General features: G+C 38.7%; 1 protein-coding gene across 1 annotated transcript; it reads left to right on the top strand.

Annotated features, from left to right (window-relative positions):
* Window positions 1–14,093: 14,093 nt before the first annotated feature.
* Window positions 14,094–25,878, top strand: LOC594735 (caspase-3). Its single transcript, XM_030980034.1, is given in 9 exon segments — window positions 14,094–14,225; window positions 17,047–17,142; window positions 19,781–19,948; window positions 20,099–20,114; window positions 20,303–20,488; window positions 23,550–23,789; window positions 24,478–24,587; window positions 24,957–25,014; window positions 25,017–25,878. Coding segments are annotated over 9 exon segments (1,134 nt in total). The 3' UTR covers window positions 25,145–25,878.
* The last annotated feature ends 369 nt before the right edge of the window (window positions 25,879–26,247 follow it).

Here is a 26,247-nt window from a genome sequence, read left to right as displayed (position 1 = left end):
TAGAAAAAAAAATGCATTAAATGCTTTAAAATAAATCTTGTATTGTGTGATGATTTGTTGGAATATCTGTAAAATGTAAAAAAATTGCAAAATGATCTATCAAAAAAGTACTTCTGTAATTGAAAGTTTTTATTATTGTGTGTGGTAAAGGCTTATAAAAAGCTATTTTTGTACGGTTGTTAGATTTCATACATATCGTAGTACCAGTAGTTAAAATGTTTGAGATTCCAATTTTGTTCGTTATAAAAGAGACATTTTCTTGTAAAATTTCTTTAAAAAAAAAAATCAAAAGGTAATTTTTCAGTTGTATTTTAAATTGATTATAGCTAGTGAATGTATAACTTATGCCTTCGACTATAAATATATATAATTGTATTGTGCACCGCCGAAGGTCATTTCTGACTTATTTTCTTTCAGAATTGGCCCTTCTGTAGGGCATACAACAATATGTTACATCATGTATTACACGTCATGTAATCTGCATCCACACTCACTGTTGTTTTCCTGTGCATTATTATTATTTTTCTTTGCCCATATTCCTGTAGGCAGACTAGTTTAAGATACCAGTAAACAGTCCAATATTTTCTGGAGCAGCTAGTGGCATCCTCTCTTGTGCCATCCACTTTAAATCACCAATATTCTGTAACAAAATTATCTTAAAAATTAAAGGGGAAGTCTGCCCTGATAGTAAGTTGGTTAACCCTAAAAAGGCCGGGCTATTTGAGGTCTTAGTACGGCCGGGGGGCATTATGCCCCCCCCCCTTAAGATCTCGGCCGCGAAGCGGCCGATAGCCGCGAAAATGTGCACGCATGTCAAGTGAAGTGTATAGAATAATATGATAATTTCAATTTTTTGAAAAATTCACTCATTTGCATATTTATGGTAATTTATGCAAATAAAGTCATACAAATTACATTTTTACCCATAAATCATATGTTATTCATATTTAAGCATTCTTTTTCACTACATATATTCATTAGACCATTCTGAACAATAATACGACAAACAAATTTGGAAGAGCCAGCTTATTCCTTATGTTATCCCTTGTTTTGATAATATCTTATGTATTTCATTGTTTTTTAACTTATGTATTTCATTGTTCTTGTTGTTTTATTTCATTTCTTACTAAAATTCAACTATTGTGACTCCAAAAGCAACCACCCAAACTTTAAACAAGACCCAATAACCCATGTTTGATCTGTTTTTAGGAAAAATTACTTTTCCATACGTTTTGTACACAAATCACGAAAATGAGCGATTTTCGGGCTGACATGCAAAGACAAAAGGTCACGTGACCTTGTAACCGTAGGTCCGATTTTCAAAAATATTCTTTTAAAAGTTGCGCAAGACTCGAAAGAAAAAAGTCAGCGAGCGGCGGGGCGCCATCCATATGCGTTCCCGAGCAATCGGACAAATTATGGAGGGGGGGGGGGCATAATGCCCCCCCGGTCTTATTAGGTTTAAGTTAGAAGCAGAAAAATGAGAGAAACAGGTCAATGAAATGTTGTTAAGGTGCCATCAATCAAACAAAAATTGGCAACTCTGTGACGTATCTTTCGAGCTCCCCTCCCATTTGCCTTGTAATATAAAAATCTATATCTTCCTTTCAGAAATTTTTCAATCGTAGATATTTACCTTAAATAAAGTTATTGCAAATATGTGTTTATACAACCCCTGTATGAAACAAATCTATTTCGTCATTAATAACTAAGAAATTGACAGTTCATAAAAAATTCTGTACGGAGCAAATTGAAGACGAGCTCACAGGATACGTCACAAGGTTGACAATTTGCATTTCACTACTTTCCTATTTATAATCAGATTTTTCTCCACTTGTCACTGATTTGTTTCTCTCATTTTCTGCTTTTATTAAAAGCGACATGATATCAGGATGGACTTCCCCTGTAATCGACTCATGATCTTACTAAATCAAATAAAATCGTAACATGCATATCGCTCCGGTTGTCTCATTTTCGCCAGCACAAACGTAGGCTAGTTCGCGTATATAGCGGACGGCAATGGGCGGATCAGACGACACTTGATAGTGATTTTGTATGTGAGATTGCTTTGCTAAATATAAAATACAAGAATCTTTTCCATATCTTCAAACTATCATTGATATCTGATAATTAAACAGTTAGTAAAATAAACCTACCAAACTACACAATACAATGAAATACTTGACTGAAAGTAGGAGAGTTTGATGTGGTGCACAATTGAACCCCTCTGTTAATAATCGAATAGTTCATGGTGTTCATGAATATTCATGTTTTTACTTACCTCGGTAAAATGCTTGCCTATACTAAATGGAAAAATTACGGTGGGGGGTTGGATTAAATGGACATAATGAACAAATCAGAACTGATCTATGATATAATTCATGCTTCGTGTGCTTGACCTATAACCTTACAATCGCGTGGTAAATTGAGTCCAAAGTTCGACTTGTTGTACATTTGTTATATAGGCAATGGCGAGCTTGCTACTTGATCAAATTACGGTGGGTGAACTTTCAAAAGTCAATGGGACATGAGGGTTCCAATGAAAGAGCTAGTGATAACGTACGTCGGGGTGGATGTGCTTTTCATTTCAACAAAAAATGAATTGTTAACGATTTTTTTGTAAAAGTCCATAGGCTAATGTATATGTTAGGCTGCTGGGCCCTGCCGATAGGGGGCGTTCTCAAATGAGACTCAACTATGTGATTTTGTTAAATGTTTTCTGTAGGTCTACAAGCTTTATAAAACTCTTTTCTTTGTGACCGAGTAGACAAAGCACTTTATAATCTAAGCAGGGTAATTTTCACAACTCATTTCCTGTTTGGCATATACATTCATTGACCTAGCTCTTTCACAAAGTGCACACTATACCGTGTGGGTCAAAAAAAAAAAATTCACCTAGAAAATTGCTAATTATTTAAAAAATCATCTATGAAAAGTAAATTTGTATACATCTTATATGAAAGAGTGTTTTTATCCCAAATCATTTGGAATCGTTGTTGTGTGGTTTGTGTTCAAGCTGTACATGCTTAAAATCTTGAGCTTGATGGTCAGTAAGGATCTTGGCAGGCCACCCATAGTGGACAATGAAATTATCCCAGAGTGCCTTGGTCACTGTGCTACTTCGCTGGTCTTTGTATAAAGGTATACAGCAACGGCGTACCTACTAAAGAGATCAGTCATTACAAACACATTCTCAATACCTCCATCCTTTTTTCCCGGAAATAAATCAGTTTTATAAAGGTTTGAGGCGATTTAGTGCTGACGCCCTTCTGCTTAACGCTTCATTTTTACCTGAAATTCGAGCTATATAACGCCCTTCTGACAGCCAGGCGATTACAGTTCTATTTTTTTAAAAATCTTTCCTTCTTCTTTTGACCCCCCCCCTTTTTTTTTTGTATGTCTCTCAAACAACCGCTTGAAATTTCCTGTAGACTTATACTTTGATCTCCACACTTTTATTCTAAATCGTTTCATGCTATCACTGGATATCTTTAAATCAGTTTTAAGAAGAAAAGAAAAACACTTTTTTTGTCATTTGTTCCTTTTTAATCTATATAAATAATGAGACTAAAACATGTAAAAACATTTTTTAATCTTTTTAAAAATACTATACACATATTGTAAGGAATTAGAATGATTTTCATATAATGAGGTGTAAGTGCATTTGAGGATACGGCTTGAATAAGGTTAAACTAAAATGACACCTTAAGTAAAGAAAACGTATTGATATTTGGTAGAGGAAAACATGTGTACAAAGGTTGCAATAATAATATATGAATAAATGATATGAATGTTTATTTAACGTCCTAATTAAGCGAATTATGATCGACCTTCGGCAGCTGCATATGACGTGTAACTGCCGACCCGATTATATTCCACCCACGAATTAGGCGGTATTATTACTAAGAAGAGAACTGTGACATCAATTTTGTAAGTAAAATCTATCTTATCCATTTCCTTCTGTTTATTATATGTTTCATGGCAAGATTAATTTTACGAGGATAATCGTTGGATGTTTTTCTTTCCTCGTGTCTATTAAATTCGAATAGGTTTCGGAGAATGGCCGAGCTATACCGTATTTGGTAAAATCACAGGCTGCCGTGTAAAAAAAAAAATACGCGTACCGGCTGTGTCCCGGGATTTTTAAAAAAATTTACAAGCAATTAACCGGGGGGGAATTTCACGATTAATTCTAATGAAGAACCGCTTGCAAAGAGTCTTACGAGATATACTTTTGAGATGTGTGCATGATGTGCATATGTAGTGGATTAGTATTGAGCAATTATAGGAGGTGAGGTCTACTTGTAATATTATGCATGGAATTTGCCTTACTCTCTCAGAAAATTGTTTAAAAAAAAAAAAAAATCATAATTACAACTCACAGAGATGGCAAATTTGATATCAATAGCACATAATTTCTGCTAATATTCAATGTTGATGTTATAAGTAGCCTAATCAGGGGCGTCGCTAGACCTTTTTCAGTGTGGGGGGGGGGGGGGGGGGGGGGTGTAAAGGCCTCCTATTACCGACAAAACTAGCCACTAATGTTTACACATTTTACCCTATAAACCCGGGGCCGAAGGCTAAATTGTTTTTTCCTATGAACTGTCTATAGTACTTGCGTATATACCCCCATGGTCATTTTCCTCGACGTCATAAATATATACGATTTATTTCGTCAACTTAGTCAGTATCGTATAGCTATATTTAAGTGCAGGCTTAGCAAGAATCTTATTTTAGGGGGGCGGAATATATAGTAACCACGCGAAGCGTGCAAATTAATTAAAGGGCATCCGAAGCGCTCTCCCTAGGGGGTGGGTGAAGGGAGGGAGAGGGAAGCTTTGACGTTTCCTTAAATTATAGAGAAAGCAGACGATTCGTTTACCGTTCTCGAATTCAGTTCCCGCGCGAAGCGCGGTAGCTTAACGCTTCTTTTAATTATTAGAGAAAGAAGACGTTTCGAATTCAGTTTCCTCCCTCGACCACAACAATTGCCCTTCCTTCCCGGCATTATTGCAGTAATTAAAGCAGAAATAATTAAGTCCTGCAGTCCAGTACTTATAGTTCAGCAGGAGGAGCTCAGGATAGCTTGTGCCTGTGATAAATTGCTAAATAATGCGTTCTTGGAGCTCAGTGTCAACTCAGTCAAACGATACCTGCGTCAATTTTTTGACACTAAATATGTACACTATGCAGTCATACAACTGGAACATAATTTATTTAAAAACACAATCTGTCTAGTGTAATATTTCTATAAATAAAGGGTCTTTGGGGGGACTTTTTTTCGAAATAAGGCCTACTTTTGCAGAATTTTCTGGTGAAATTGCCATGCGCTATTAGTATAACACCCGAAAATTTTGAAAAAACGGACCCATTTCGAATGGTATTTTTGTTAAATAATTTATTGTAATTTGAGAGGAGAAATGTAACAGCTATACTAATGCAACAAACAAATTACCTTTTTTAAAGGTGGAAAACAAGAGATCAATGTTCAGGAACAATTCTAATATGTAAAATGCTATACGTTTTTACATGTTTTTTCTTCAATAGTGAAAAAAATAAATATTTGGCTCAGATATGCTATCCACCTGAAATTATTTACTCCACATAAACGCTCCAGCATTCTGCATGGTCTTCCGAAAAAACACCGGCGTGTCAGTCTATCTGGATCTGCATCTGTCCGTGACGTACAATCGTACATTGGGTTAATTAGGGTCAAACGCTAAACGCGCCTAAATATTGAAGTGTGCTTCGGCTACAAGGTTTTTAATGTCTAATGAGTACAATTTGATTTTAAAAGTTTTCACATCGGGTGAGTTTCAGGCGCGGATCCGGGAGGGGGGCAACGGGGGGCACGTGCCCCCCCCCCCGGCCAAAACAAAAATGTTGAAATCAGCCCCAAATTCGCCAAAAATGTACTGGCAAACAGGGACTTGCCCCGGCCCAAAAAAAAAATAGTGCGCACTCCCCCCCCCCCCCCCCCCCCCCCCCACTGAACGAATTCGCGGCCGGTGTGACCGCACCGTTTGTCCTACCAGTTTCGTTTGTCCGTCAGACATAATATGCGGGTTTTCTGCTCGCACGGATCGTCCGAGGGACGATCCGTGCGGTTTGCTATCCGCACATTCTGTCACCCATTGTTTTACGTGTATATTTGATAAAAGGAAGCAACTCGGCAAATCAATGTATTTATACTCATTGTAAATCATGTGGTTGACATTTTTTTCTAGAAATTACATAATAATAACAACTCTACAATTTTTTTAAAGCAAATGGGCCATGCCTATTGAAAGTAGAAGTAAATATTTTCTTTAAAACCTTTATTCTATGAAGGCATACTCGTGATATCGGCCCCACAACTGTTGTAATCGATTATACTTTTCATCGTGGCTTCGTACTTCAACCAACTCACTACTAGTATATACTCGTGATACAGGCCCCGCCCCAAGTATTTGGGGGCGTTTCGAGGTTTAATGAAGGAAATGGGAAATAAAAGTGATTAAAAATGGGGTTGAAAGTGAGTGGGGGAGGCTAGAGTATTTAAGATAATGTAGAGCGTAGCACAAACTGGCAGATGCTCAGGGGGTAGGGGCATTTAATTACGGTCAGATGAGCATATTTTAATACCTTATTCATGAAACTGGCAGGTCACTAATTGGCGTATGGTCCAAGGGGCGGAGCCCCCGGAAGCGCAGGGGTTTTAGGCATTAAAATTAAGGTCAGATTAGCATCCAGGGGCCAGCCTTAGGTCCCAAGGTGGGGTCCGGGGTGCAGAGCCCCCGGAAGCTCAGGGGTATGGGCATTTAATTACGGTCACATGAGCATACTTTCTTTTCTATTTCTTTCTATTTAATTCTCTTTAATATACTTTTTCAAAAGTGTAGGGGGGGGGGGGGGGGGCTTGAGCCCCCAAGCCCGCCATCCCGCGGGACCTGACATGTAGGCCTCTAGATAGTAAATAAGCATATTTCTTGCCTGACTGTAAATTTTGATATTTGTCATTCTCCAACAAACACATAAAAAGTATAATTTACTAAAAAGTGAGGAAAAATCCCGGAAAATTAGGCCATTTCAGCAACATCTGTAAATCACTGGTATCAAATTAGAACCACAAAAAAAAACACTTTTAAAGTTTATTTTGGTGGGGGGGGGGGGAGGGGTAGCAACTGGCTGAATAATTACACCTATGGTATCGAGGGGCTCTTTCTTTCTTTTTTTTTTCGGTAATAAATAAGGTTAGTTTATGTGGGTGTCACTCATGCACGGATATACGGGGGCGACGGACCCGTCCCCCCCCCCTCTATAACAAAAAAAGAAAGGAAAGGAAAAAGTAAAGAAATAAGGGCTAAAAACACGAGTTAGAAGTGGACCCATCAGAGCTCTCACTTATCAGTATCAGGGTGAAAATTACACGGGGGCTCGGGGTGAATTAACCCCCGAAATGCCAAAAGTAGCCCCCGAAAATTGGTATATTTTTTTTCCCTGATCCGTATATAGGACAAGGCCCTGGGGCAGCTAGCCATACTCCGATATTTGGGGCGTTTTCCGATCAGAACTAGCCCTAACTATCATTCCAGGATTTTGTTTCAGAACCTGAGACAAAGTTACCCAATCCTTTTAAGTTTCAAAAGTAGACTTCATTGACCTGTACATAGGCTTAGGAACCGGGGGGGGGGCTTGGGGGCACCGCCCCACAAAACAAAATATATTTGGGGGCTCAGATATCATTGAGCCCCCCCCCCCCTCCCCAATTTTTTGGTGGGGCTTAGATATTATTGAGTCCTTAGGGGGCTAGCTAAGATACCATTGAGCCCCCAATATTTTAAGAGGGGCTAAGATATCATTGAGCCGCCCCCGATACTTATTGCGGGGCTCGGATATCATTGAGCCCCCCCCCCCCTAATATTTCGGCCGGGCTCGGTTATCATATGCCTGCATGTGCACCTCAAAAGAAGAAAGTCTGAAATTTTTCGCCGCGATGACATAGACGAGGAACAAAGAATTTATTTCCAGGTGCAAATTAGAGACAAAGGAGGATCTCAGAATTATATTTTTTTTGTGGTGCCACATTTCAGTTTTTAAATATGTCCGATTATAGGCATGTGTGACAATAAAAGTTTTGTTTTTCACGTTCCTGGGGTATAATTTTTTCCAAAGGTGTTAAATGTGTGTTATTTTAACACTTAGTTCTTTGTCTTACTTAATAGAAATAAACTGAATATCTTACAATTCAACAATTTCTTCAAGTAGGCCTACTTTTATTAATTTCTTCAACTGCTTAAAATTAAGGCTACAAATGCTTTGTTACTGTAGAGCTGTAATGTGAACAGGCTACTTAATAATTAGTAGTTCACATTTATAAGATTGGTGCACATCATTATGCTTGATCATTCTCTTCTATCTGTTTGTTTTCATTCCTCTGTTAGTCATCCTTTATTTGTTACCTATGATATTTGAATATTCATTATTTCCTTTTATTATATAAATGAACATGTAAATACCTATATATGCAAAATAAACCCTGCAGGTTTAAAGTTGTAAAGCCCAGGGCAGTTCAACACACGCAATCATGAAATAAGGGTGTCTTCATCGAAGTGTCTCTGTAAGTTTAGAACCACGCCCTGTGCCTACCCGCTCAGGCCAGTCTACATTCAGGGGCGTCGCTAAAGGGGGGGGGGGGGTGGTGAGGTTGAAGCCGGTGGGATATTTTATGTCGGTCGGCCAGCAATTTTTTCCCCTTCGAACTGTGACTTTTTATCGAACAAAGAAACATTTTTGAAAATTCAGACAATGATTAAGAGTTGGTACAATGAATCGTCTTCTTTTTCTAATAATTTAATAAAATGTCAAAGCTCCCGCGCTTCGCGCGAGAGGGGAAAAACTGAATTCAGACAATTAGGGTTGAGAGTAGAGAACGGTATACAACAAATCGTCTTCTTTCTATTATAATTTAATGAAACGACTAAGCTTCCGCGCTTCGCGTGGGAGGCCTTTCATCCACCCCCTCCCCCAACTAGGGAGCGCTTTCCGTGCTCTTTAAGTGATTCGCTTGCTCAATACCGCCCCTCCCTAAAATAAGATCCTACCTACGCGCCTGCATTAAAATATATAGCTATGATGCTTACTAAGTTGACGAAATAATTTGTATATTTATGTCGTCGACGAAAATGACCATTTGCGCATAACAATTTAGCCTTTGGCCTCGGGTTTATAGGGTTACATTTGTAGATATTGGGACATTTAATTTTGTCGGTAATTGGTGGCTTGTTTTGTCGGTAATCGTTGGCCTCTATACCCCCCCCCCCCCCCCCCCCACTGAAAAAGGTCTAGCGACGCCCCTGACGACACATCAGGCCTATACTTATAGTTGAGTAATTTTTGAAGAAAAACAAAACGAGTACTCGCTCTCCAATCGTATTGGTTATTGGGGAATTTCGAATGTCATCAAATATGTTTTTTTCCTTTTAACACAATGATTGTTTTGCGACTCAATTCAGGCCTGACTAAATATAATTTTTTTCGTAAGGCAACAGACAAGTAATTTAGTCATATACCTGATTAACATTTGAAGATTTCCTACCAACGGTGTCGATTTGTATCCGTGGTTGGGGGGATGAAAGGTGCCAAAATATTTTCGGCAACGGATCAAAGCAACCAAGAGGTAGAAGCATGTGGCAGGTTGCACCCCATTCCTTACAAGTTATTAACTTTTTCAAGTCACCCTCAATAAAGATAACATTTCAGAGAATATGGGACCCATGTAGGTCCCACATGGGCTTGCAACTTGGGTTATTATCCTCTCAAGCGCGTAGCAAGAATTTTATTTTAGGGGGGGCGGTAGTGAGCACGCGAATCACTTACAGAGCGCGCGAAGCGCGCTCCCTAGAGGGGTGGGTGCAGGGAGGGGGGGGGGGGGTTCCCCGTCCCGCACAAAGCGCAGAAGCTTTAATGTTTCATTACATTATTAGAGAAAGAAGACGATTCGTTGTACCGTTCTCGACTCTTAATCCTTGTCTAAATTCAGTTTCTTTTAACGTTTCATTAAATTATTAAAGAAAGAAGACGATTCGTTGTACCATTCTCGACTCTTAATCCTTGTCTGAATTCAGTTCCCTTCCCCTCCCCTCCTTCCCGCGCGAAGCGCGGAGGCTTTGACGTTTCATTAAATTATTAAAGAAAGAAGACGATTCGTTGTACCATTTTTTACTCTTAATTATTGTCCAAATTCAGTTCCACCTCCCCCCCCCCCCCTTCATGCGCGAAGCGCGAAAACTTTGACGTTTCATTATATTATTAGAGAAAGACGAATTATATTCGTTGTACCGTTCTCGACTCTTAATCATTGTCAAAAATTCAGTTTCTTTTGGCGTTTCATTAAATTATTTAAGAAAGAAGACGATTCGCTGTACCATTCTCGACTCTTAATCCTTGTCTGAATTTAGTTTCCCCCCCCCCTTCCCACGCGAAGCGCGGAAGCTTTGACGTTTCATTTTATTATTAGAGAAAGACGAAGATTCGTTGTACCGTTCTCGACTCTTAATCATTGGCCGGCGTTTTTTTTTTTTTTTTTTTGGGGGGGGGGGACCGCCCCCATTGCCCCCCTGGCTACGCGCCTGTATCCTCTCTGTCTCTCTCTCCCACTCTCTACTTCCTTTTTTGCACTTTTTCGCTTCGCGCTTAACATTTAGCTCGTTGCTTTTTAACGCTGCGGCTTAGCATTTGGCGCCCTGCATTTCTATGATGCTGTTGATTGAATAAATTGAATAAATGCATCAATTCCTGATGAAGCCGTATGAGCGAGAATTAAATATATTCTTGTTTCATATACGGTTGTCTCATTTACGTATGTATTATGAAAATGAGATAGCAACATGTGTAGGCCTATATTGATGGTCATCTTGCAAGTAATAACCATTAACTACTCCCATCTGGCTCTCATCATTAGTTTTTCTCCTTTTTTTATGGTGAATTATTGGGGGGGATGAATGTACAGGCCATCCCCCCACCTGAAATATTGGGGGGGGGGGTATATCCCCCCATCCCCCCCGGGATCGACACCCAACTCCTACACTAATGCCTGGCCGTGCGTAACCCATATTTGAACACTAAGTTGCACCTGAAATTGCAACATGTGCATTATAAGCTCAAAATGCTTTCTTTCATACAAAATACACCAACAAAATCCCAAAAGCTTGAATGCATACTATTTCACAAGATGTAATTAAACAATATGAATGATATTAATGATACACTTACATGTACATGCAAATGCATGATCATTTTTGCGCTTCTTGCTCTCAGCAAGATAGTTTCCTTCTACATTTAATTTTGTTGCTATTGTGAGTTTATATTCATATTTTTGTTATCAAACAAGAATAAATAAATGAATGTATAAATACATTTGTACAATGACAATCGCAACTAATCTTCCTTAATTCCTTTTCTTTTCTTCCTCTTTGTTTTCTGTCCCTTTCTCTCCTCTTTCCCTTTCACTTCCTTCTCCTTCTCCTTCTCTCTCTCTCTCTCTCTCTCTCTCTTTGCTGAGGGGGGGGGGGGGTGGTACAAATCGGGACAAATTGCAACTGATCTCCCCTACCTTTCTTCTTCCTCTTTTTTCCCCCTTTCCCTTCCCTTACTTCGCTCTCTCTCATTTAAGTTTGCTGAGGGAGGCAGGGGCCTTTCGCCCCCTCCTCCCAATCCACACGATGTTAGTGGGATTAATCGCAACTGATCTCTGCTTCTTTTCACCCTTTTCTTTTCTTCTTCCTCTTTTGTGTTCCATTTTGGCTCTCCTCTTTCCCTTTCCCTTCTTTCTCTCTTTTTTTTGCGGGGAGGGGGTGGGGTGGTCGGGGAGGCAGAGGCAAAGGCCTTTCTCCGCGATCCACATCTTGTTTGCAGGAAAATTGCAACTGATATCCCTTCTTTTCTTTTCTTCTTTTGTTTCTTTCCCTTTCCTTCCTTCTCTCTTGTTTTGCGGTGGGGGGGGGGGGGGAGGTGGGGGAGGCAACAGCATGGGCGGCAAGGCCCTGTCGGACCCCTTTTTCTTTTCTTCTTCCTTTCCTCTTCTCTCTTCTTTCCCTTTCCCTTCTTTTCCTTCCTTCTCTCTCTCTCTCTCTTTTTGTTTGCTGAGGGGCCAGGGTAGGGCAGGCGAAGGCCTTTCGCCCCCGATCCACACCGCGTTGGTGGGAAAAATTCACAATTTATCTCCCGTACCTTTCTTTTCTTTCCCTTCCCCTTTCCTTCTTTTCTCTCTCTTTTAAGTTTGCTGTAGAAGGGGGGGGGGGGGGGGGGGGGAAGGGCTATTTGCCCCCTCCCCCCGATCCCCAACTTGTTGGCGGGAAAACTGCAACTGATATCCCCCTTTTTTTCTTTTCTTCCTTTTATCTCCTCTTTTCCCTTTTTTCTTTCCCTTCTCTTCCTTCTCTCTTTCTTTTTGCTGGGGGGGGGGGGGGGGGGGGGGAACAGCCTGGGAGGTAAAGCCCCCCCGATCTTCTTCTATTACCTTTTTCTTCTTCTTCCTTTCCCTTTGTCTCTTCTTTCCCTTTCCCTTATTTTCCTTCTTCTCTCTCTCTCTCTTCTCTCTCTCTTTCTTTTGCTGAGGGGGGGGGGGGGGGGTGGCGAAGGCCTTTCGCCCCGATCTCCTTTTTTCCCCTTTTCTTTTCTTCTTCCTCTTCTTCCTTTCCCTTACTCTCCACTTTACCTTCTCTCTCTCTCTCGTCATTTTGTGTTGGCGGTTGGGGGTCAAGGCCCTCCCCCCCCCCCTTGATCCGCGCCGGGAAGACCTGTAGTGTCATCCCTAGCTAGCTGGCAAAGCTGAATATGGGTTATCCAGTTGTTTCATTCATTAAGTATAATTATACTTGTATTGAATGTGTATACATGTGGACTAGAGTACGGACATTCGGTGCGGCAGGCGGACTATTGGTGCGAGACCTCTTCCGCACAGATTGTCCGTCGGACATTTGAGGCGCGCACGGAATGTCCGACACGGACATTCTGCGCGGATAAAATCCGCACCGATCGTCCGCTCTCGATCGATCTCTAATAGGCGGACGATCGGTGCGGGTAACATTCTACGCGGTCACACCGGCGACGCATAATAAGCCGCCCGCTTGGCCTGTCACTGGCTGGTCTGCTTGCTGGGGTGAGCTGTGGGTGGCCGGTGGCCGGGGAAATTAAGGGAGGGCTTAGAGCGTCCACTGCACTTTGTAGTATGAAGGGGTGACCAAAGTTCGCGGAGACTTGGACGATATTATGAAATGTGTTATTCGACCTATGATTTCTCATATTCTACACAAATTTATTTATTTTAATTATTACCAAATGTAAGGATATTTTACTACAAATTGGTTCAACTAGAAAATTTATCGTTGAAGGATTCCAAGAGATGTCGCGATCAAAAAATTTGGCGCTAATTCAGAATCATATCCATACTTTGACCCGTAACTCCAGCGTGGAGATACCCTACTAAAACATACCAAAAATCAACTAAATCACGGGACGCTGCAAACCGTACGTCACGCAGCACAGTAATTAAAGAGTTGGTCAGAACTAAAAATTTCCACAAATGAACTAGCCCATAATAGCCACAGACTCGTACCAAAAGATAGCCATACAAATAATTTAATATGTTGTTATTTCTTGTTTAAAGTCTCTGAATGTCCCGTACGTCACAATCAAAATAGCTTGGACTAGCTGCCCTTGGATGTCACACAACATTTAACTTGAAGTTAGAGGGACTGTAGGGGGGGGGAGACTCGTGGTGTTACTGACTACTTCAAAGGGGCCTCTTGGACGGTATGTCCATTCTTTCCAACTTCCTGGTTGTATCTATATGATATATTTCTCCATTGAGGGCATTATAATTATTCAATGTTTGTACCATGTCATGTCGTCATGCTTACAGAACTCCTTGAATAACTTTCTGGTGTCATTTTGTTTATTTGATTTCTCTCTAACTGGTCAAACACAACATTTTCCAGAGTTTTTTATGGAGCTTTCCCCAAGCATAATCACTCACTATTCACTACCATATCATTTTCATTTATCAGATTTTCTTAGAAATCAGTCAGAGTACAAGGAAACAGCTAAGAATGGAGCAGGCGGATAGAGAAACCATAAAGAGAAAAAATGTAATCCTCTCAACGGACATGGACTTTGTAGGCGTGACCTCTGGCCTTATTGCTCGACGCATCTTTGAAAATCATCACATAGAGAAGTTTAATGTAAGTTGAATGTCATACTAGCTCCGTAAGATACATTTGTACCAATCAAACACAAATTTTTAAAATACCCTACCAATAGGGTTTATGTACATCAACGTTGAAGACCTAGCGGTTAGGGTTAGGGTAAGGTTTAGTGTTACTTAAAGTAGATATTCATTGATTTTAAAAACTAACTTTATTTTCATTATTGCAAGTTGAAACTTTGATTCGGCAAGGTTATCAAAATTTAATGCTTGGAATCATTCGAAGTACTGATTATTATAAATTACCAAACGTTAAAAGCCCAAGTCCACTCCAAAAATAACTTACTTTCAATAGAAGCAGAAAAATCAGACTAACCAATCAAAAAAAGTTTGAGCAAAACGGATAACTAATAAGAAAGTTATGAATTTTAATGACATGAAAAACTTTGAAAATCACTAGACAAATTGGCAACTCACTCTTGAGTCTGTGACGTCATGTCCATACTATCCACTAATTATTTTCTTTATATTGATGATATAAATTTCCTATTTTCTCCTTAAGAATCTCATTTCTTCACACCAGCATCCAAGTTAGATTGATAGTAATATGTTTTTGTGTGGATGCACTAATATAGAGTATTTTTTTTTACTTATAATTATGAATATACAATATTTAGAAAATAGTATAAATTCTTCAAAGCTCATAAAAGATTTTGAGAAATGTCATGCACTCAATATGATACAAATCTTATAAAGGGGGCAAAGGCACGGGTGTAAATCAAGTTTTGGGGAATAAAAAGGGAAATTAATGGGATTAAACTAATAAAGCAATTGATAAAGAGTGAGGACATGACGTCACAAACTGATAACCAATTTGGCAATTTGTGTTGTGATTCTCATTGTTCAATAGTTTTACATACTTTTTCAAAAATTCATAACTTTCTTATTAGTTATCCGATTTTGCTAAACCTTTTTTATTGGTTTGTCTGATTTTTCTGCTTATATTGAAAGTAAGTTATTTTTCGAGTGGACTTGTCCTTTAAATACAGCCCGACATAGCACCAGAAGAGATCTCCGAACGCTGCTGAGATGTGTGAGATCACAGGATGGACTTGATTTGCACAACAGACGATGTCCCATGACATCTCACACATTTTCAGTGCCTGTTTTTTTTATCTTCTCTTGAGTTCTTTCACTTACTTCACTACCGTCAGGCTAAATGTACAATCTATTGCCTCACTCTTAACCCCGCGCATGTTTTTATTTTGATGACAAATGCAGCGATACAAAAATAAAGGAATTTGTTGTGTAAACAAAATAAGACGCCATTGTATATTCAGCTGCCACACCCAGCGGTATGTTTTTGCGTTTCAAGAGGAAAACATATGCCGTCCTTAATATCTTTCGGTGTTTTTTCAATTGAAATTTGAAATTTGAAAGTCTGGTTTCTTTGATTGTTACTTAAAGGTAATACAAAGTTTTTGGTATGGGGTCATGAATTTGGTTCAAATGATTATATTGGAAGCATATGCAATCCTACAATATTCAGTGATCGTTGTCGCGGTTGAAATCGAGTCTAAAGTGATGAAATTGCAAATGATAAATTCTTGCTGTTGTATAGCTCCCTCTCAAGGTCAAGATCTTAATTGAGCTTTTAAACAATGTTTCTTGACTAAAATCGACCAATTGGCTATTCCCGCTTGGAAATTATATATCACAACTACATATTCTGAGAGTTCATGGTCGCAGCTACCATTGTATGGCCGTAGGCGCTATTTGAAATTTATCAAAATTGACCGGAGAGCACTAGTAAATGTTTATACCGGTATTCAATTTTTCTCGAAAGCAGAAGTATTTTAGGGGCTAAATTTTCTAGTGCTTACATTGTATACTACATAATACATCCGAATATAGCAAAATTATAAAAAAATCACTATCCAGCCAATTTTTCAAATTTTTCCAAAACTTTGTACTACCTTTAAATATGAAGAATATATGATTTATGGGTAAAAATGTGAATTTCGTTACCGGCGTTTTGCATAAATTACCATAAATATGCAAATGAGTGGATTTTTCTTTTAAAAATCATATTCAATTTTTTTGTAATAAAGAAATAAATTCAGCAATCTTTCTCCTTATATTAATTATCAAAGTCAGAGCGCAGCACGAGAGAGAGAGAGAAGAATTGGCGCTCTTGATGGAGATAGAGGACGAGGGGTCCCAAGGCCTTCACTAGTCTAGTAGAGTCCCTGATCGAGTCCAACCAAGTAGATTTAGCAAAGTTGCTAGGATACTCGGCGTCTGGACCTTCACAGGGCCAGATGGGCCAGACCCAGGCTACGACACCTCATGACAATAGACCGGGTCCGTTTGGTCAGCCTACCCAGCAAGTGCCACTTGGTTAGTACTTGGTAGATTGAAATTTAAAAGCTCTCGATTGATTTACTGTATACATAAATTAGACAACAAGAATAAATGCTTAGATAAGAACACTGTTAACAAGATTATTCAACCGTTTTTCTTGTATTAGGCACATCAAAATCTCATCTTTCTCTTCCTCTTCTTCTCTATACTATTTCTTCTACTTCTTATCTTCTTCTTCTCCTTCTTCTTCTTCTTCTCCCAAATAATATTTGATATAGTGCGCTTTGGTCGGTTTTAACCATAGTGAACTGCAAAATAAAAGACAGTTTTTATTTATTTTTCCTTGCGGTTCAAACATGCTTCACATTTTATCTACCATGTAGGACATGGAACGCTTTAAACAACCATAAACACACCCATATGGGAGGATGAATGACCATACACCATGAACTTTCCCTATTATTGATCATGTTATTATTTTCATCTTTATTTAGTTGGCCTCTGCCAGAGATAGCACTGGTGACTACAGCTCAACTCAAATGGATGCCTCAGGCTCGTATCCACAAACTATGGTGGATGATAGTGAACTTGTAAGTGGATGGAATTCTCTCAAATCATTGTCCTTACATATTGTATCACATATACGTAAAGATACTTAACAACTAAGACAGTACCAAAAAAAAATATCTTACAAGTTATAAAAGAAATGTTCTTCTCAGCAAACGACACACACAAAAATCAAAAGTCACGGAAAACTTGACAAGATTTCAACAACGACAAAAGCCTAAGTAAAACTTTAAACTCAAAGATATTGTCAGTGCTAACAGCACCTTTACTACGCTACAAAAAATACCCCCAAAATACATAAAAATATTATATATATAGATATATATTCACAAAGACGTTCATTAAATTATTAGAGAAAGAAGACGATTCGTTGTACCGCTCTTTACTCTTAATCCTTGTTGAATTTAGTTTTGCCCGAAAATGTTAAACATCTGATTTCTTTAGCGATATTAAAGGAAAGTGAAACTTCGAGGAAAATACCGTTCTCAACTCTTAACCCTTATCTGAATTCAGTTCCTCCTCCCGTGCGAAGCGCGTAAGCTTAGACGTTTCATTAAATTATTAGAGACAGAGGACGATTCGTTGTACCGTCTTTGACTCTTAATTAGCCCTATTTGTCTGAATTCAGTTTCTCCTCTCGCGCAAAGCGCGGCCAAAAAGCTGAGACTTTTCCTTAAATTATTAAAGAAAGAAGACGATTCGTTGTACCGTTCTCGACTCTAAAACCTTGTCTGAATTTTTTCGCGCGGAAGCTTTGGCGTTTCAATAAAATATTAGAGAAAGAGCGGTGTCTGAGGGGGGGGGTGCCCCCCTCAGAAGTTTAAGATTTTGTTTTGAAATTGAAGGATAGATGGCTTGATTTTTGGGGCATACTTTTGCCAAATTAAAAAGAAAACAGTAGAACGCAGGAGGTGTCTGAGGGGGCACACCCCCTCAGAAGTTGAAGATTTTTTTGAAATTGATGGATAGATGGCTCAGTTTGGTGCATTCTTTTGCCAAATTAAAAATGAAAACAGTCTTAAGTTCAACTAACAAGGAACAAGAACGCAGGGGGGTGTTGAGGGGGATGTGCCCCCCTCAGAAGTTGAAGATTTTTTGTTGAAATTGATGGATAGATGGCTTGATTTGGGGCATAATTTTTGCCAAATTAAAAAAAAAAACAGTCTTAAGTTCAACTAACAGGAACAAGAACGCAAGGGGGGGGGGGGGTAGATAGATGAAATTGTCTTTTCCAATTGAACAATCAGCCATAAGGTTTGGAAGATACCATGGATTAATTTGTTTTTTTTTCTTCAGTTGGTGAAAGGTTTTTCATCTTAAACCAATGTTTGAACTTCCGGTAATGTGAATGTAATATTAATGACGTATCTATTAATAAAATCTAATCGCCTGATTTGCTTGATTTTTCTCAACACAGAGAGAAAGAGAGAAAGAAAGAAAGAAGAAAAAAGAAAAAAGAGAGAAGATTTTAACCCCAAATCATGGGGGGGGGGGGGGGACATTTCACCACCTGAAAATTCGTGGGGGGGTGTCCCCCCGTCTCCTCAGGATTGACGCCCATGCTTTACTAGCTCTATAGCTCCTAAGTCGATTCGACAACTAATAGTCGTTATTTTCCCACTTAAAGACATTTTCAAGCCCCCCCCCCTTTTTTTAGGGAAGTTCTAAATTAGTATTGTCTTTCAAATGCCGTTGGAATTTAAACTTTTCATTTTTTGGGCCTGCAAAAGGGACATAGTACCTTTAATCATTGTTTGAATTAGTTTGCCCGAAAATTTTAAACCTCTGATTTTTTTAACTGATATCATAGGAAAGCGAAACTTCGAGAAAAAACAGGTATTATAGTTGTAGTCTGTCTCGAAGTCGTCACAGCGGATAAAAAGTCACAGTTCGTAAGGAGAAAAAAAAATTGTCGGCCGACCGACATTTACATCTCATCGACTTCAAACTTCTGTATTGGTATAGTACACGAGGATCGAGCAAGAATACCTACAGAGCTGACCCGAAACAGCAACATATCTTTGCGTGTCTTTCTAGCTCCCTGGACGAGGCGACTCCACCCAAGAAACCCCCTCTCTCTTTTACTCCCACCCCTCCTCTCTTAGGCTTACCTCCCCCCTCTCTCTCCTAGCTGCCGTTGCTTTTGTTTCTTTTTCTTTCTTTTTTCCTTTTCTCCTTTTCTTTTAGCTTTTCCTTTCTTTCCTCTCCTCTCTCTTTTTATTTTTTTCTCTTTCTTTCTTCTCTTCTCTTTCTTTTCTTTCCCTTTCTTTCCTTTCTTTCCTTCTTTTTCCTTTTGTTTCTTTTATTTTCTTCCTTTCCCTCTCTTTTTCCCTCCCCTTTTCTACCTGTTGTTGTAGTCCCATGTGCACACTAACATGTACAGTGCAAGTGACTTTAAGCAAGCCAGGATGATTCAATTTCTTATCATTATGTCGATTCCAAAACTCACGTTGCACATATTCTGTTTACACTATGCATTATCAACTTTTTCCATATCACTTCCAGACAGTTTCCTTCATAATGCTATTGCGCATGACCAGAACTCGGTCAACTTTAATTATCTCTAAATAATAACGTGCCAAATTGTCATCAAGATCTCAAATTTAATAAGTGCATTAAATTTACCAGTGTATTGAACGTATTGAATGTTTTCTCCCATAGGTCTACAAAATGAAATCTAAACCTAGAGGTATAGCGCTCATCATCAACAACAAAAACTTCAAAACCATGCCGCCAAGGAGGGGGACAGACATAGACTGTCGCAACTTAGAGAATATCTTCACACAGCTTGACTTTGATGTAGTTGTACACAATGATCTCAAAAAAAGGGTGAGCACATGTGCAATTCTAAGAGCATCATAAACAGGGCCTTCTGTTGAAATCTATGTTGATACTATATTTTTCATAAGAACTAGTCAAAATATTGCATAATTCCACTGTCTCTATTATCTTTTGACGTTGAGTGTTGGTTAATGGTAGAACCAGGTCCATGATGGTACAACAGAAGTAAATAACATTGTTTGTAATGCAGATGTAAGGAATACCTCCTCTCCTACAGACCCCATGTTTTAGCATGTCAAAATTCATGTGTAGTTCTGTTGTGGTTCAGGGACAAAAGGTGTAATTGTTCTTATTATTTCATCAAATTTTGTAGGATATCCAGCAGAAGATTGAACAAGTAAGGAAACACAACCACTCCAGTTCGACTGCTTCATTTTCGCCATACTCACCCATGGGAAGAGGGATCCGTTTGTGGCACGGACGGGTGTCTGGTGAAGATAGAGGACATAGTTGGTCCCTTTTGTTCTGATCGATGCCCGACTTTGAATGGAAAGCCCAAGCTCTTCTTCTTACAAGCATGTCGAGGTAGTAAGTCACACTTTCATCATCATTGTCATCTTTTGGTGTCCGTTCTTTCCTATGTTGTTTGATTGGACGTTTCATTCCCTATGGCCCTTCTCCAAGCCTTCTGGGGTGGTATTCTGAACATTGTTGTAAGTTTTGTGTAACGGTTATCTTTTGTTGTATCTCCCAGAGATAACACAGCGCTAATATTGTTGTAAGTTGGTATTCTGAACATCATTTTATCCCTGTGTTATCTCTTGAAGGACCGCCTCTATCTTATCTTTGACCGCTGTTGACACGCCCATTTGTATGGACCCTCCCAATCAAAATCTGTTTTATATAAGCATGATAAGTAGGTCAACCAATATAAATACTTTATCCATGTCTGAAGGTGCGCCTAGCGCATACTAATCTTGGGCTTAATTAGTTATGTGAGCGCTTATTACGCGCGTCATCATTTGCGCTGTGGCATGCCTTGTGGATCATGACGACAAATCACGCTTTCACTATATTGGTTAAGATGAGAGCATTAAAATCATCATCATCCTAGCATTTAATTTAAATTCTTAGAAAGTTCTCATCTGTGATGTTTCCGGTCAACACATAATCTTCTTCTAACTCGTCTATTGGCACAAAGTTGGTTCTGGGCAAGAAATATTGCCGCCATTATATCACCACGAAAGATACAACAACCCCTACCTGTTGTAAATATTGTTGTAAATACCATGCAAGATAAGATAAGATAAAAGATACAACAATTTTCAGAATACCAATTATCTTGTCATATTATCTCTCGTGCGCATATGCAAATGAGGATTAAGCGCCATGTTATTACTAATAAGCACAATTACAAGCGCACCAAACTATGAGCTCAGGCGCGGCCAATGAGATGAGAGAAAAGATACAATAACACAGGGTTCAGAATACCGCCCCTGGTCTTCAGCATCTGCCTTTGCTAGGCCATATGCTGTCATATCTTCTTTCAGTCAGGTTTTGCAAGGTCGGCTACGGGGTTGGAAGTGGGTATTTAGTTACTGAAGAGATTTTCATGCCTGCATACAATTCCATTGAATTGAGTTTTAAAGAACGTGATGTAAACAGTGCGTAACTTTTCTATATCAAATTTGTATCAGGGGTGCTTGTGTTATAAGGGGTGACAAAGTTCGCGGATATTTTTCTTTCTTGCATATTTCAAAAAATCCAGATCAACATATATCATGTTCCATACGTCATAAGATTCGTAATTTATCATATAATCAGATTATATAACATTCCAAGGCTTTATTTACTTCAAATCAATGATAAGACGAGAATATCGGAAGCCTTACCACTACCGACGTCCGTCAAAAAGTGTGACCTAAGTTCGCGCATGATATTTACTGCCCTCTTGTGATGGGCTTTATATATGTAAACATTCCAAAAAGTTACGTAGTTTCAGTCAGAAGCCGAACTTTATATTGAAACTTTGAAAAAATATAATAATTCTCTCTATCATTGAAATATTGCCCGATAAAAATACCCTTGTTAAATTTTGCAAATAAAAGACAATATTTTTAATGTTTAGACTATGTGTTAATGTCAATGTAGTCCCTATCTGCATGTCATTTGTTGGTTTGAAAAAATTATCATGTGTCTCCATTTTATATGTCAGCCATACACGAGTTCTCGCTCTTTTCTCTCTTTGTCTCTCCTCTTTCCCCTTTTAAATTTGTATTCTTACGAACCATAGATTCATTGAAATTCACAAACACAGATACGGTGGAAGCAGGCGCGCAGGTTCCGTTTTTCGCGTAAGAAAATTGGAATTTTATATTATTTTTCGGAGTCGATCCCTCTAATAAACTGATTTTCATGTAAAAAAAACACAATTTGTTATGATAAAAAGCATGAAAAAGCTAGCTTATTCACATTTTTATGCCGCATTTTGACCTTTGGAGTTGTCGACGGTGCTCAAAGATTTCGTTGTCTCAGTCCCACACAGGCATCGCGTATCGTTCTCCTGTTATAAGCGCTTTTAGTGTTTAGTACGCGAACTTTGGTCACGCGCGAACTTTGGTCACACCACCATACTGAGGAGATGTTCTGTCAGTGTACAGCTTTCAAAGATCTGAGTGTACAGCACCAGGAGTAAATGATGAAGAACTGTTCTGTACTCATTTCTGTTAAGATTTAGGCTTGAGGAATTATGTTTAATGCGATTTTTATCATTCAGAGGTTCCTTAATTAAGGTTGACCACTCTGATGTTTGATAGTATTGGAAATGTGAAGACACCGTGTTAAAAAAAACACTGTTGTGAGCACTGCAGTGGCCCAAAACAAATAATTCAGACCTGTACAGTCCTGCATTTCACACGGCAGATAGAAGAAGCAGCAAATTGATTGTTTTTCCCCTTTATGAATAATAAAAGAAGTGGAAAACTACAGAATACCCCAACAAACAAGTAACCTTACCCTAAGGTCTAATCCTAACCCTATTACATTCTACTGATGGCAGACTTTATTATCCAGGCTGTTGAGCCTTTGTGACTTAAAATTATGTGATTACTTTTTTAATGCATGTAATCTCTGAACACATTAGTGTGACTATATGTGTCGAGACAGATAACTCCAAACAGTTAGTTCAAAAAGTTTGCATCCAATGTTCCATGAGGTTTTCAAAAGAATGTGGTTTTGCTATTTGAGGCATTCTATTGAGCATGGCTCAAAACTAACAGGTGCTCGGGACACATGGGCGCCAAAAATCAAAGTCTGGACGCCCATTTTTCGTTAAACAAAAAATATGATGCCAGTTTTTATACCCTGACACATCTCCATTACAGGCTTTTCCAGGCTTTTCCAGGCTTTATATGGTACATGATATTTGGAATCAAACTTGATAGAGTCTCTTTTCAAGCTCATTGTATGAAATCAACTGAGGGGCTTTTCACGAAATTTGTCATCGGTTTGGTTGGTTATCAGCAGATTTGTCACTGATTTTTGTTATTTGTCATTGAAAAAAGGCTTTGTGAAACGGGTCCCAGGTTTCCTTGTAGGAGGCGTCGAAGGTAAAATAAAATCTTTTACCCTTTTTTCTTGCCAATGACAGAGAAATTAGACGATGGAGTAGAAGCAACAGACGGCCAAGCTGTACCCCCAACTGATGGAGCCGCAAGTGATGCGCAGGCCAACGCTCAGGCCAAACCTCAGGTCGATGCACAGATTAATGACGAAGAGCTGGCCAAGATGATGCTTAAAATGGAATTAGATTCAACCGATAGCTTTGCATCCAGTCGTAGTAAGGTGCCCAGTCAAAGCGACATGCTCCTTGCATATGCAACTGGGCCAGGTAAGATTCGGGGGGATTTTAAAGCCAATAAGGAGTTTGATGAAAACAGGATCTAGAATGTAGGCAATGTAATTGGGCAAATGACGGTACATCATTCCTGCCTACCACGCCTACCATGCAAACAAATTCCATCAGAAATTGATAACCCAAGGATCAAAAGGGTCGTGCATGGCGTATCTTTTGCGCGTAGAAAACAAAGAAAATCAAGTGATAATTTCAGCTTTGGTTTATATTATAGAGTCAACCCTGCCAGTGCCGTACAGCGACCACCTGTATAAAAAGACACCAGTCTATAAAAGACCATATTTTCTGCTCTACCATTGCTACCATAATAAGTAGTAACATATGGGACACCAAATGATCGAATGGAGATGACATTATACGCTTTTTGAAAAAAGAAGAGGCCGGGAGAGAAAAGAGAGGAAAAGGAAAGGGAGGGAAAGGAAAGGGTGGGAAAGGAAATGGAGGGAAAGGAAAGGGAGGTTTTTAGTTACAGAATCTAAGTCCTATTTATTATATTGCTAGTTTTTTACATGTATATATCTATTGTGCAAATGGCTTTCTTTCATGTAAAATTGTATTTGTATGAACCATGTTTGTGCTATAATAACAATAATTTTTTAATTGAATTGATAAGGGTCAGAGAATTTGACTTGTATATTGATATTGACATGCTTTTTTAAAACAGGATTTGTGTCGTGGAGGAACGCAGAGAGAGGAAGCTGGTTTATCCAAGCTTTGACAGAAACTATCCTACAGCATGCGGGAGAGGAAGATCTTCTTTCGATGATCACCATGGTAAATATTCATCTTCCAATTTCAGTCTTAAGAGCAATAATTTTGATGATATATATAAGACCTGTTGGTCGTAAGAGCTCTTGGGGGCTGTTCCATAAAGAAAAAAATAAAGTTCTATAACAAATTTGCTCTCAGCCAATCAAATGCTACGATTTCAGTAGCTTTTAACATTTTATTGTAGATTGTTATTGAAAACAAGTTTTGTGAAACAGGGTTGTTGGTGATTGATTCACCCCCATTTTAGGGTACGGTAAACACTGAAATGGTGTCCAATTCCCACAGTTACGTATCATTCAGACTTTACCTCCCGATATTGTAACAGATAGGTACATAGTAATCGTGCTTCTTTTTTTTCTTCCCTCCATTCAGGTCAATGGCAAAGTAGCACGAGCTTTCGAGTCTTCCTCCGGCAGGCATAAGCAGATGCCGGCCCCGTAACCATGCTTACAAAGAAGCTTTTCTTCTGCCCAGGCATTATGAGTAAGGCCCTATTCACACAAGGCACGATCGGACGCCTCGGAAGACTGTCGTGGCGAAACGTCCTGTGTATTAAATGAATGACTAATTAATAAAGGTGAATTTACAAATTTGATCAATCAATATAACTTTGAAACTTAAAGGGTAATATAATTCAAAAGTTTATCGAGTATGGCATTAAGCCTTGCTTCTTCTTCATGTTGATGAAAATTAGCGATTACAAAATTATCCATTTGAAGGCTGCTTGTTTTGTTTCCATCAATCTTTATAGTTATACCAACACATTTTTTCACTTTTAAATCCATTTTATAGCTAGAAGAATAGATGCATAAAATGCTTTAAATCTTGTATTGTGTGATGAATTGTTGGAATATCTGTAAAATGTTAAAAAATTGCAAAATGATCTATTAAAGAAAGTACTTCTGTTATTGAACGTTTTTATTATTGTGTGTGGTAAAGGCTTATAAAAAGCTATTTTGTGTACGGTTGTTAGATTTCATACATATCGTAGTACCAGTAGTTTCCAATTTTGTTCTTTAAAAAAAGAGACATTTTTTTGTAATTGTTTTATTTTATAGTGAATGTATTACTTATGCATTCGACTATAGATATATATATATATATATTGTGCACCGCCGAAGGTCATGAATAGGGCAATTCCTGCTCTTTTCTTTCAGAATTTGCTCTTTAGTAGGGCATACAACAATATGTTACATCATGTTTTACATGTCATGTAATCTGCATCCACACAGTTTTTTTTTAAAGCTTAATTTTGAACTGTAATATTTACATTAAAAAGAATTATGAGGAGGAAGTGCTGTTTCCTGTGCATTATTATTTTTCTTTGCCCATATCCCTGTAGGCAGACTAGTTTAAGATACCAGTAAACAGTCCACTCTTTTTGGAGCAGCTAGTAGCATCCTCCCTTGTGTCATCCAGTTTAAATTACTGTAATTTTCTAACAAAATGAACCAAAGATAATAATCAAGTCATGATCTTTATAAATTAAAATTAGATAACATGATTTTGTTTAGATCTTCTAAGTAGTATCCAGGCGGGTACGCAGGGGGGTTCAATTTTTGTGTTTAATTTAAAAAATAAAATGAAAATAAAAATAAAATAATAATACAAAATTTGTGGTAATGGGTGACCCAAAAAAGCTGACCTTACCCCCCCCCCCCCC

This window comes from Strongylocentrotus purpuratus, unplaced genomic scaffold, assembly GCF_000002235.5.
Source record: "Strongylocentrotus purpuratus isolate Spur 01 unplaced genomic scaffold, Spur_5.0 spur5_scaffold_10, whole genome shotgun sequence".
Classification (NCBI taxonomy): domain Eukaryota; kingdom Metazoa; phylum Echinodermata; class Echinoidea; order Camarodonta; family Strongylocentrotidae; genus Strongylocentrotus; species Strongylocentrotus purpuratus.
The sequence above is the reverse complement of the archived record's forward strand: the minus strand, read 5'-3'. Positions and strand labels throughout refer to the sequence as shown.